We start from the raw sequence: 13433 nt of genomic DNA, 5'->3' as shown, positions 1-13433 counted from the left end.
CCCTCTCCCGTCTGCACGCCTCCTTCCACGCCCACCGCCACTTGTCTCCTCGCTCACGAGACTCCGGGCCCTTCCGCTTGTTCCATTTGTTTACCCCTTTGGCCCCTAGCAGTGCTGGCCACGTGCTGGTCACATAACACATGTGTGAGGAAGCGGGGACAGCAAAACCAGCAGTCACCGCCCTGCGGGGCTCCCACGATCTCTGACGTGGGTGCTCTGAGCGGCTCTGCAGATGCAGGAGCCAAGGCCACCCCCTTAGGCAGGGGCCGAGCTGGAAGTGAGCTGGGATCTCCCCAGCTCCCTCCCTGCTGTAGCCCCCGCACAGAACTGCCTCCCCGTAGATGGCGACACGGCAACAGTAGCCCCCGCACAGAACTGCCTCCCCGTAGATGGCGACACGGCAACAGTAGCCCCCGCACAGAACTGCCTCCCCGTAGATGGCGACACGGCAACAGTAGCCCCCGCACAGAACTGCCTCCCCGTAGAGGGGGACACGGCAACAGTAGCCCCCGCACAGAACTGCCTCCCCGTAGAGGGGGACACGGCAACAGTAGCCCCGGCACAGAACTGCCTCCCCGTAGAGGGGGACACGGCAACAGTAGCCCCCGCACAGAACTGCCTCCCTGTAGATGGCGACACGGCAACAGTAGCCCCCGCACAGACCTGCCTCCCCGTAGAGGGGGACACGGCAACAGTAGCCCCGGCACAGAACTGCCTCCCCGTAGAGGGGGACACGGCAACAGTAGCCCCGGCACAGAACTGCCTCCCCGTAGAGGGGGACACGGCAACAGTAGCCCCCGCACAGAACTGCCTCCCTGTAGATGGCGACACGGCAACAGTAGCCCCCACACAGAACGGCCTCCCCGTAGAGGGCGACACGGCAACAGTAGCCCCCGCACAGAACTGCCTCCCCGTAGAGGGGGACACGGCAACAGTAGCCCCCGCACAGAACTGCCTCCCTGTAGATGGCGACACGGCAACAGTAGCCCCCGCACAGAACGGCCTCCCCGTAGAGGGCGACACGGCAACAGTAGCCCCCGCACAGAACTGCCTCCCCGTAGATGGCGACACGGCAACAGTAGCCCCAGCACAGAACGGCCTCCCCGTAGAGGGCGACACGGCAACAGTAGCCCCCGCACAGAATGGCCTCCCCGTAGAGGGCGACACGGCAACAGTAGCCCCCGCACAGAACTGCCTCCCCATAGAGGGGGACACGGCAACAGTAGCCCCCGCACAGAACTGCCTCCCCGTAGAGGGGGACACGGCAACAGTAGCCCCCGCACAGACCTGCCTCCCCGTAGATGGCGACACGGCAACAGTAGCCCCCGCACAGAACTGCCTCCCCGTAGAGGGCGACACGGCAACAGTAGCCCCCGCACAGAACTGCCTCCCCGTAGAGGGGGACACGGCAACAGTAGCCCCCGCACAGACCTGCCTCCCCGTAGATGGCGACACGGCAACAGTAGCCCCCGCACAGACCTGCCTCCCCGTAGATGGCGACACGGCAACAGTAGCCCCCGCACAGAACGGCCTCCCCGTAGAGGGCGACACGGCAACAGTAGCCCCCGCACAGAACTGCCTCCCCGTAGAAGGGGACACGGCAACAGTAGCCCCGGCACAGAACTGCCTCCCCGTAGAGGGTGACACGGCAACAGTAGCCCCCGCACAGACCTGCCTCCCCGTAGAGGGGGACACGGCAACAGTAGCCCCCGCACAGAACTGCCTCCCCGTAGAGGGGGACACGGCAACAGTAGCCCCCGCACAGAACTGCCTCCCCATAGAAGGGGACACGGCAACAGTAGCCCCGGCACAGAACTGCCTCCCCGTAGAGGGCGACACGGCAACAGTAGCCCCCGCACAGACCTGCCTCCCCGTAGAGGGGACACGGCAACAGTAGCCCCCGCACAGACCTGCCTCCCCGTAGAGGGCGACACGGCAACAGTAGCCCCCGCACAGACCTGCCTCCCCGTAGAGGGGGACACGGCAACAGTAGCCCCCGCACAGACCTGCCTCCCCGTAGAGGGCGACACGGCAACAGTAGCCCCCGCACAGACCTGCCTCCCCGTAGAGGGGACACGGCAACAGGCCTGGGCGGGGAAAACCTGTGCCCTGCCCACGTGGCACTTCGCATCTAAGATACAGACACACAGAGGCGAGAAGCTGACAAACAAGAAGAGACCTTTTCAACCTCAGACTCCCCAGCAGCTGGGCTGCCGGGTTGGGAAGAGTATGAGCGAGCAGGAGGGCAGCTAGAAAGGGAGCATCAGGGAGGAGGAAATCCAAAGGGAAAAGCCAGGAAGCCTGGGGCTGATTTGAGAGCTGGGCAGATGCTCTTCCCGTCCCCTCCCCACCTGGGTACCATGAGCCCCTCTTTTCCAGGCTGCACGGAACATCGGTACTGCCACAGGAGGTCCTTCTCCCTCCGGGTGCCAAGGGACATCCTCCAGCTGCCCGTGCAGCTGCGCGACTTCTCCTGGAAGCTGCAGGTGCCCAAGGACAGGCTCAGCGCGGCCCTGGTGCCGGCCCAGAAGCTGCAGCAGCACACGCAGGAGCGCGTCTGCAACGCCAGCTTCAGCTACCTGGTGGCCAGCACCAGCCCGGGCCAGGACCTGTACTTCGGCTCCTTCTGCTCGGGAGGCGCCATCGAGCAGATCCAGGTGAAGCAGAACGTCTTGGTGACCCTGCGCACCTATGCCCCCGGCTTCCAACAGGAGTTCTCCAAGCAGGGCCTGACCGTGTCCTTCATCCCCTACTTCAAAGGTAAGGACGTCTTCACGCTCGCCCGGCTCCGGGCCCCTTCGCCTTCTCGTTTGGGTATTCCTCTTACTGGGCTTCTCTGATCGTCTTCATCAAGCCGCCAACTTGAAGAGGAGGGATCTCTGAGTGGGCTGGCTCCCACACAGGAAACTGGAAAGGTGGTGAGTCCTAATCCCGACTTCACCGTTAACCTAGCATGGGAGACCCCAGGAGTGACAAGTGAGACCGTGGGAGGCGACGGTTGACGGCAGCAGAACGAATGATCAGGTGTGAGTCTTTTGTCGCAGCAGGCAGAGCATAAATTAGAACCTACCAGCTAGTCCCAAGTCCTGGATTTTTCGGGTGGGAACAGAAAAACCCCGGTGCAGATGTTTTTGCTTCTGCTTTGAGAATGCGGGGTGCAGTACGGAGAGCGCCGGGCAGAAATGCCGGGAGAAAGAAGCGCCCTGTTCTCCCGGGAGGTTACGGGATCTCCCGTGTCCCAGGCAGGAGACGGGGTCTAAACCCATCACAACAGTGAACTCGGGAACCCTTCGTGAGAAGTCACAGGTGTCATTACAGATTGCTCAGTGCGAGAGGCCACGTTAATACTGACCAAGGGCTTATTTGGAGGTTCACTTTGGACTTTGGTTCTCCAGGGCCTGAGTGCGAGGGAGAAGAATCTTTGGCCATAAGATTAAGGTCAGTCTAGGCTGCCCGATATCTCCAAGGGTATCACAGAAACTCCTCCAGGGGAGTGTTTGAAAGGAAGACGCTCTCATCGGTGTGGAATGTGGGTGTTCGTCTCCCCTGAAGGTCAGGACTAGGTTAGTTGACACGTTGGAGGGGCTTTCTGCTTTGCATTTCCAGGACAGGACTTGTCCTTTTTGTTGTTGTTCATCCTCACCCGAGGATGTTTCCATTGCTTTTTAGAGAGAGTGGGAGGGAGGGGGAGAGAAACACCACGTGAGCGAGGCGCAGAGACTGAACGGTGCAGGTAAGAACATCTCCACCCGCAGGAAGCTCCGTCGGACAGCGCTGGTCTAGACAGTCTGCTGTCATCTCCGCCACCACAAATCGTCTCTCCATTCTGATTGAGTGACACGTCCGTGTGGCTTCTCTTCCCTTTCCTGCAGAGGAAGGGATCTTCACGGTGACCCCGGATATGAAAAGCAAGGTCTACCTGAGGACCCCCAACTGGGAACAGGGCCTGCCGTCCCTGACCTCGGTGTCCTGGAACATCAGCGTGCCCCCCAACCAGGCGGCCTGCCTGACCTTCATGAAGGAGCGCACCGGCCTGGTCTGCCAGACGGGGCGTGCATTCATGATCATCCAGGAGCAGCGGACCAAGGCCGAGGAGGTCTTCAGCCTGGAGGAGGTGCTCCCCAAGCCTAGCTTCCGTCATCACAACTTCTGGGTCAACATCTCCAACTGCAGCCCTGTGAGTGGCAAGCAGCTGGACCTGCTCCTCCAGGTGTCGCTTACCCCGAGAACTACAGGTAAGGGCCTTCGAGGTTTTCCAGGGATGGTAATGGAAAGCAAATCGGTGGCTGAGGGACAGGAACAAGCCTGGAAAGTGAGTCAGAAAACAGATTTGAGTGCTGGCTGTCCATGTGTCCATCAGCTGTTGCCTTGGTGATGCTGTGTAACGAAGCACCCCAGGACTCAGAGGCGTAAGAAACTGCCATTATTATTGCTCACATGTGGGTTGGGCAGTTCTGGTCTGAGTCGGGTTTCTCAGGGGTGTTCACTTGTGCACTGTGGGCAGCCGCAGGTTGGCTAGGGGACGTGGTTGGTCTTGGCTAGGGGCCCAGTCAACATCAGCTGGGAAACCGGGCTTCCTGCACCCCGCTCTGCAGGGTCTCATCCTCCAGCCTAGCCCTGTTCCCATGGCAGAGGCAGAGAGACCCAACGGAGGCCAGAGGAGGCAGGCGAGGCCTCCTGAAGCTCTGGTTAGGAATTCATGCACCCTTTCTTCTACAGCATTCTTTTGGCCAGCCCTGGTTCAAGAGGTGGACAAACAGACTCCACCTCCTGCTGGGAGGAGCTACAAAGAACATGGCAGAGGACGTGGCTCAGGGAGGAGAGGGAATGAGGGCATTCTGGTAGTCAGTCCACTGCCCTCATTTACCATAACCTCTCTCTGACACAGGGAGGTCTTGTACTTGTGACCTTCCTCATCTGCAGAGAGCCGATGAGAACTACCGCACAGAAGTATCACTGGGCATTCGGTGCTGGTGATTAAAATGTGAGGACCAGGGACGTGTGCTAGAGATCCTTGGTGACAGCATTTTTTACTGAGTTCAGAGAAACCCTGGGATGCATGAAATGAATGCCCTTGGTGGCAGGCCTCGGACCCAAGAGAGGGGTTGGCCTTCATGCCCCGAATTGCAGGGTCCACCGAAGAGTTTCAGGCAAGGAAATGCCTGTGTCAGGACCACGTGGTGGGGCCGTGGTTGCCCTTTATTCCAAGACAGTCACAGAACATCGCAGGGTGTTGGGGCCGGAGGACCATGGAGGTGTCCCCCCTGGCCTCTTCCCTTTCCGGTGGTCAAAGAGATTGAGTGTCCCCCAAGGCACGAGGCTGGGGAGCAGCAAGAGAACTGGTGGGAACCCGAGGCCTCACCAGAAGGGCTTTCCTGCGCTCCAGGTTCCTCCTGGGTTTTCTTCTCTCTTACGTCCATTCCCTGTCATTTCTTTCTGTTCCTCTTGTCTCTTCATCTCACCTTTTGTGTTCTTGTTGAACAAGCAGGAAATTCTCAGTCCTGCTGGCTGCAGGCTCCCTGTCTGCTGTATTTTTCTTCCCTCCTTCCCTCCTGGCTCTGGGCTCCCTGCTTTCTCCCGCACCCCTCAGCTCTGCTCTCCGCCACCACAGCTGTGGCGATGAGGGGACATGCCCGCACAGGCCAGCAGTAGCCTTTGAGTAGATCTGTCAGGTCCCTCAGCTTGTTTTAGGTATTTGGTGGCGTGGCCTGGAACCGTTCTGTTTGCTCACAGGTCCACGGGCCAGGGATTCGGACCGGGCACAGCAGGGTGGCTCGTCTCTGCTCTAAGATGCCTGAAGCCTCAGCCAGAAGCCTTGAGAGGGTGGCTGGGTGGCCCACTGGAGACAGAGGTCTGGAGCCTTGCTGCTTGTGCTTGCCCAGGTTCCTTGGCGTGCTTTGCCCACGGAGTCTCCACACAGCTAGCTAGCACGGTGGTCTCAGCACAGTCAGACTTCCTACACGGTGGCTGGCTTCCCCTCAAACAGAAAGAGCGAGAAGCTGCCCGGCCTCTCAGAGGTGAGGCCCGGAACCAGCCCAGCCCGGACTCGAGAGGAAAGAGGCTCCTGTGGACATGGGGGCCGCACGTGCACGTGGCGGTGGGAGGGGGCGGGGGCCGGGGGGCGGCTCTCAGCTTTGAGCTGTTTGCTCGAGTTCGTCAGACCTAACCCCACACGCCTCCTCATCTCGCTCCCTTGTGTCTCTGCTCACAGACCTGACCGTGGTCCTCATCGCCGTGGTGGGAGGTGGCGCCTTCCTGCTGTTTGCCCTTGGAGTCACCATTTGCTTTGTGAAAAAGAAGTAGGTGGAATTTCTCCAACTGTCTTCAGCTGATCTGACGCCCCCTTAGATCACAGCGAGCTGTTGCTAATTATGGACTTTTCTTCCTGCTTCCCATTCCCTCCACTCCTACAGATCGGTGTTAAAACCATATTGCAGGTGTGAATTATGCTTAGAGGGGGAGAATAGCCCATACCTGGCAGGGGAAAAGGAAACAAAGAGCAAAAATACACGCGTGGCGCCAGGGGAGCCTGTGGTTCCGAGGCAGCCGCCTCAGCCGGTCCTCTGTGAACCCCTAGACCATGAGCCCCGGGGGGCGATCTCGGCGGGACGATGGCCACGTGGGCTCCCCCAGACCAGGCCTGCAAACCGCTCCCTCTGTCACCTCGAGGCAAACGAACACGTACGGCCCGGCCTGTTCCCCTCTAGTCCCTTAAACTGTCCATTCCATGCTTGTTTACTGGAATCTGGACAAGCTCCAAAGGAGCTAGTTCCGTGGGCGAGAGGAAGGGAGACCCAGCAAACTGACTGTCTCCTTCCACCCTCAGGATGACAGCGTCTTCAGGAGAGGAAAGTTTTGATCTTTTCAGGCATAGTGCACGCTGCTACCGCATTCGATCACTTCTGCTCCTATTTCTGATTAAAGCCGCGGGGGGAGGGGGTATCTATGTCCTCTCGTGTGATCTGACCTTCCAAAAAGCCACAAAGAAAAACAAATTGCCTGGGGCCATGAGCAGACAACTGAACGTCCTGCCCTACAGTGACACTGTCTAGAAGTATCTCCGCTGACGAGGAAGGACCTGCCCTTTGGGAGTTGTACGTAGACAGCGTGGGGGGAGGACTTTTAACAAAGCATCCTTTCAGTGCTTCTCCCAGGGGACTTCCTTACCTGGGGCTCACAGGGTGAGCCCCCAGATCGGGAGCATGGCATCGGCACTGGGCCCCAGCTTCCTCATCAGGAGGGAACTGGGCAGCAGGACGGCCCGCGCTTGCCCCCCCCCCCGAGCCGCCCGCCACCAGCTGGCAGGTTGGCCTAAGGAAGGCTCGTCCGTCCCGGCTGTAGGAAGGTGGACGGGCTCTGCCGCCAGAATGAGGGAAGACGGTGAACTTGCCCGTGAACATGTATTTCTGAGGGTCTCCTGGGCACTAGAAGCCGTGCGAGGTGCTGGGGCTACAAAGATGAGCCAGATACAGTCTCTTCTCCCACGGGCCAGGGTGCAGAGGGGCCGGAGAGGCAGGCAAGTGAAGGGGCAGCCCTGGAGAGCGTGAGAACATGGGGCCAGGGACAGGCCTCTGTCAGGGGCTCCAGGCCACAGCCCTGGGAACCCACCATCCTGGCCGGAGACCCAGTGTTAGAAGCGGAATGTACTAGATTTATTTTTATCTCAGGAAAGTACAGGGAGCCTATTTACAATTAGTGACCCGCCAGGCTGTGCAGGATGTGGGCCATTTTGTTCCCTGAGATAATGTCCTCCATTTGAATCGCCGGCCCACTGAAAGGTCAGCCCCCTGCTTCGGTTCGTGGAGCGGGAGGGCCAAGCCTTGTTTCCCACAGCAAGTGCTGGTGCCCGTGCGCACCCAAGTGCCGAGGCACAGTACCAGCCGAACGCCGATGGTGTCATTGAGGAGCCCTAGCACCCCAGCCTGAATTTTGTCATCTTTTTCAGTTGTTTTTCCCCTGTTGGAGGTTACTGCTGAAGGGACTGGATCCCCCTGCTAATGCTGAGTTCTACTGTCCCCAACTCCAACTAAAAGCCAAACAACAACCTGCCATCCTGAGTCTCATACCTGATTGTTTAGAATCTAGGTGGTTGGGCTTTTACCCATCCCAGACAGGGATGGGGCACGAGCTGCAGGAGAAGTACCGAGAGGGGCAGACGTCTGGCCCAGGCATGCCGGTGCCTGTGGCTGGGCTGGGGCACCACCCCTTTCTAGTAGGAAAGGGGGGTTGTCAGATGTCTCTGCCATTGAATACTGCACACCTGTTGAAGCAAATGCAAGTGCAGACAGTGTTACTAGTACCCTCTCTAAACCACTCTACCCCATTTCCACCTTGAAAACTAGAGACAGAAGCTGGTCCCTTTTAAATATGCACTGAGGACAGTAGGTTCACATGCTAATTCGGGGGACTTGGGGAGAGTTCCAGCAGGGATGACAGAGGTGCACATCCAAGACCGCTGTCCTCCTGACTTGTCTTGCCCTTCCTCTCAGTAGGAAAAAGAAGAAGAACAAGGGCCCGGCCATAGGTGTCTACAATGGCAATGTCAACACCCAGATACCGATGCAGCCCAACATGTTCCCGAAAGTGCCAAAGGACAGTGATGCCCACGTGTACGCTGTCATCGAAGACACCATGGTATACACGCATCTGCTGCAGGATTCCAATGGGTCCTATGTCCAGCCGGAGGTGGACACCTACCGGCCCTTCCAGGGCCCCACGGAGGACTGCCCTCCCTCCCCGCCCCTCCCATGCTCCAGGGCCCCAACTGCAAAGTGGCCTGCAGAGGAGCCATCCACTGGCTTCAGTCCTGAGCCTGAGAGTGAACCATACACCTTCTCACACCCCAGCAACAGGAACACAGACATTCCCTTCCTGGATGCCCACGAGCCGGTCGAGACTGGGGAATAACTTGGACCCATCCCAAAGACATTGCATGAAGCAGGGCACTGAGACACCCTGTAGAGTGCCCGCCGGAAATCCTAAAGAAAGAGGAATTAATGGAAGGAACAGCAGGAGGTTTTCCTGGACACCACCCACTTCTGATTTCCTAGTGGACTTGTTCCAATGATGAATTCGTTGGAAATGATTAATTCTGGTCGGGATCCGATCATCACAGCTCACGTCCTCAGGCTGGTTGTAAACCAGCCCGTAATGAGAGAGGAATACGAGTCACCCAGGTCAGGGTTACAACATCACTGGATTTGGATTTGGACCTCCTTGGGGGGCCACTCTTCTGCCTACACACCTTCCTGACACTGCCGGACAGCGTACAAAATGATCCAGCCCACAGAATCTTTTTTCAGACTTGATCACTAACATTTTAAATGATCAAATGTTTACGTAACAGTCCAGATCATGAGATCAGGCTGCGCGCGGGCTCACGGTCTCACCGGGCAGCAACACCACCTTGGGCTGGGCATCGGGTCTACCAGTTCACCCCGGTCCCCACCACTTCCTGTGGCCGCCCACACTGAGGCTCTGTCTGCTGCGACTGGTCAGTGCCCTCGCAGAATGGCTTCTCTCGTAATGAAATGAAAAGTTTGGGAACTGTATCTCGTATCGAATGAGACGACGGGCCTGGAGGCTGGCGTGTGCTTCGGGAAAGTTCTCTTACACACGGGCCACGCCCCTCGTTTAGTGTAAGGACCCGCCCAGCTCCTGCAGTTTGCCTCTGTGGCCCTGTGGAGGAGACGGACTGTGTCAGAGCTGTGAGCACAGCCCCACGTTCAGCGTTTCTGTGGCAACACCTCCTGTGACAAGTGCACTCCTTTGAGTTCAGAGAATTCGTTCTCCTTGGAAACGCAGCAGCAGGACTTGTTCACGTGCCCCTTTGCCTCCATGAAAAGGAGTTTTGCAATCTCCTTAATGGTGTGTATTCTACAGCCTCTTGAACTCTTTCCAAAAGGAAGAGTGTTGCGTGTGTGTGGTTTGCTCTTCCACTGGGCCCTGGGTGCGGCCTGGGGCACCTTCCTCTTCCGGAAGGCTGGCTCCTGACCTGACCTGCTGCCAGACCCCTCCACTCAGGCCGGAGAGAGCTGTGGCTTCCTTCTCTCGACTGGAATTGCGTCATTTAAAATCACCAGTGAAGCCCTAGTCCTCCGTTCTCTGCCTTCCCCAACCTGGCCTCTTCTGAGGCTCACCGGGTTGGTGCTCTGCCCTCTTCTCCAGAGTGTGGCTGGTCGTCTTTGGCGTGGCTGTCGTCGCACATATCACCCTGAACGCAAGGGTCCCACGTGGCCATTTACTTTTCGCCGAGAACTCAGAATCGCAGGCCCGCGTGCTGTCCTGAGACCTCAGGTGGATTTCCGAGTCTGAAGATGTGCCTCCCGGAAGGTGCTGGCCCGACGTGCTCCGGGCTCTTTAACGCTCAGGCCCTGCTCATGTGAAATATTTCAGGTGACCAGAAACCAGTAGACGCAGTTGAAACCCACGTGTGCAGCGCCGTGTCTTCACTCCAAGGCTGCCGATGCCCGGGCTGCTCTCCCCATCTGCCAGGCCTGTGAGGAGCCGGCTCAGGCAGGACCGACGGACGTGCAGCCCTGCACAGGGCAATGTCTCAGGAAGAGAAGGGGGAAGCGTGGTCCATGGGACAGGGTCTCGGGCAGCGTGGTCCATGGGACAGGGTCTCGGGCAGCGTGGTCCATGGGACAGGGTCTCGGGCAGCGTGGTCCATGGGACAGGGTCTCGGGCAGCGTGGTCCATGGGACAGGGTCTCGGGCAGCGTGGTCCATGGGACAGGGTCTCGGGCAGCGTGGTCCATGGGACAGGGTCTCGGGCAGCGTGGTCCATGGGACATGGTCTCGGGCAGCGTGGTCCATGGGACAGGGTCTCGGGCAGCGTGGTCCATGGGACAGGGTCTCGGGCAACATGGGACATGGGACATGGTCTCAGTCAGTGTGGTCCATGGGACATGGTCTCGGGTAGCGTGGTCCATGGGACAAGGTCTCAGGCAGCGTGGTCCATGGAACAAGGTCTCAGGAAGCGTGGTCCATGGGACAGGGTCTCGGGCAGCGTGGTCCATGGGACAGGGTCTCAGGCAGCATGGTCCATGGGACAGGGTCTCGGGCAGCATGAGCAGACTTCTTCCTGTGGATCTACAGTGCTTCGCTGGGAATAATTTATTTGTTGTAGATACTTTTTAGGTACCATTTTATTTCCTATGCTTTTTTAAATAAACAAATGTACCAAAAAGTCGTGCTCAGGTTGTTTAACTGCTTTGGCTATTTGTCCCGGGGGCTCCTGTGACACCCAGCGTGGACCCAGCAGACGCTGTGTTCTCCGTGTCACTGGTACAGGAAGTGGGCCTCTGGGCTGCCAGTGGGCCGCTCAGGCCACAGCTTGTCCTACTTGGTGCTTGTGGAGCAAGGTGAGCCCCCTCTGTGGCCTCTCCCATACCTGCCCCCCACAGAGGCCGGCCGGCCCTGAGCACAGACTACATTGAGCTCTAAGCCCAGGGGGGGCCGCCGGCCAGCAGAAGAGAAGTAAAGGGAGGGTGGTGGGGGAGGGAAGCTCAAAACAGGCCCCCACCACCCACCACGCACTTGGAGAGAACGGATGTTACTGCGGAGCAAACCACCCAGACCTTAGCTCACGAATGTAATGTGAGCTGGACACAGCAGAGCTCAGAGCCCAGTTCCTGGTCTTTGGGCCACTCTCAGGGGTTCTGGGGCTTCTTCGTGACATGGTGGCCCCAGCTTCAGGAAGTCGGAGCTGCTGGTCTTTGGTTTGGGAGGAGTCAGAACCCGCCCAGATTAAAGAGGGGGAAGCAAAGCTGCCCCATCTCAGTGGGGGAGGGAATCATAGAATTTGCAGCCACCTTTAGTACACTGTGGGGGGCTGGGGAGATCACATCTGGGCCAGACCTTCCCTCGGACTGCCCCTTGTCCTGGATCCCCTTCCTGGACCCCCAAGCTTCGGTCTTTGGGCTCCTGGCCTTTTATCTCTGCACAGTGCCCCGTGGAGCCCCAGCCGTGTTCTCTATGACGACAAGGCCGCACGTGCTGGCTGACGCCCACCGCCTCATCCCCGTGCACCGCAGCCGCTTTCTCCAGGTACATCCATTCTCTCCCCTCCTGCCTCAAGTCATCTCCCTCTTTCATGTGAGCTCATTTCCTGACTCCACCCCTAATTAGCTGTGTGCCTTTGAGTCGGGTGCCTTTTCTCAAATGCCTACACAAGATTACATCTTCCAAGGTTGCTTCCACCTGAAATGCTTGGATGCCTCCAGTCACCCAGGCCCACAATATCGGACCCAACTGTGGTTCGTCTCTGTCCCTCACCCTGGCCTTCGTCCTCCTACCCAGCTCCCCCTTCTTCCACCACTCATTGTCCATCACGTGACTCCTCGCTCTGAAACCTGTGCCTCAAGATTTATCCCTCAGAACAGCCTCGATCTCCTGCTGAGGTATGGTGCCTCGTTTACCGCCTGGCCCTCCGAGCCTCTCCCGACCCCTCCGTCCACGCCACCCAAGGCCTCAGAGCTCCATCCCAGTGCCACTCAGTCCTCGGGGTACATTAGGGGTGCTCCTGCCCGTTTATTCGCTTGTTCCTTTTTCCTGGATGACATCCCACGTAAAGCTCCACCTATGAAAATCCTACCAGCCCTTCAGAGTTCATCACAAGTCCACTTCCTCCAGGAAGCCCTCCAACCCCACCAAGCTCTCCCTCTAAAGGCCAGTGGCCCTTACAATGCCTGACACTGCACTTAGGGGCATTAGTTTCAGTACTTAGAGGTTTTTACCTGCAAGTCTGCCTAACAAGGTGATAAGCAGTCTACAGGACTGGCAGAGATGGAGGCCTCCCGTCCCCGGCGCCCAGCCAGCCACAGCACAGCAGCAGCACAGCCAGGCGGCTGCACCAGGACCCCCTGCCCTGGCACTGACCAGTCAGTGGAGACCATGACCATGAAAGGGCTACAAAAGCTGATGAATATTCTATTGGGATCCTTCGCTTGGACCTCCCTAAACTCCCAGCCTTTAAAACCCTCGGGACCAGGAACCCGGTACGAGAGCCTGCTCGTGCCTTTCCCTCCTCATCTTTTTCCTGACGGGCATCTCGTGCATCTCCCAAACCCTAAGGGTCTCCGTGAGACTTGCAACCAGTGGAACAATGGGCAGTGGCAGCTCGTCCCGGGCTGACCCCCTGAACTTGTCCCCAAGGCCCCTGCCCTCTGACTCCAGGGAGCCACAGCAGCCCTGCCCAGGCTCTCCCCTGCTTCTGTCCTCGGCCCTTCCTTGTTTCCTGTCCCCGGCTTTAGTACACGTCCTCTCAAAATCACCTGGGCTCGCATTGTGAACTCTTTCCTGCACGAAGTCAAGAACCCACACAACACTGCCAGCCTTAGGCAGGCCTGCTCTGAGCCCATCCCCTTTCCGGTGACAAAGGGAGCGGAATCTGCTTGGACCTTCATCCTAGCGCCTGGGGTTGTGAGGGGG

The 13433-nt window shown here is 58.5% G+C and overlaps 1 protein-coding gene across 2 annotated transcripts in view; it reads left to right on the top strand.

The window, feature by feature from the left end:
• Positions 1-10756, top strand: part of CDCP1 (CUB domain containing protein 1) — a 41148-nt gene extending 30392 nt beyond the window's left edge. The window contains exons 6-9 of one of the 2 annotated variants that reach the window (XM_036266839.1): positions 2380-2760; positions 3873-4235; positions 6212-6299; positions 8493-10756. In XM_036266839.1, the coding sequence (XP_036122732.1) occupies positions 2380-2760; positions 3873-4235; positions 6212-6299; positions 8493-8907 (1247 nt within the window). In that variant the 3' untranslated portion in view covers positions 8908-10756. Of the gene's footprint in view, positions 1-2379; positions 2761-3872; positions 4236-6211; positions 6300-8489 lie in introns of both variants that reach the window. The other variant, XM_036266838.1, reaches the window with a different exon arrangement.
• The last annotated feature ends 2677 nt before the right edge of the window (positions 10757-13433 follow it).

The sequence above is a fragment of the Molossus molossus genome, unplaced genomic scaffold, assembly GCF_014108415.1.
Source record: "Molossus molossus isolate mMolMol1 unplaced genomic scaffold, mMolMol1.p scaffold_m16_p_18, whole genome shotgun sequence".
Lineage (NCBI taxonomy): Eukaryota > Metazoa > Chordata > Mammalia > Chiroptera > Molossidae > Molossus > Molossus molossus.
The sequence above is the reverse complement of the archived record's forward strand: the minus strand, read 5'-3'. Positions and strand labels throughout refer to the sequence as shown.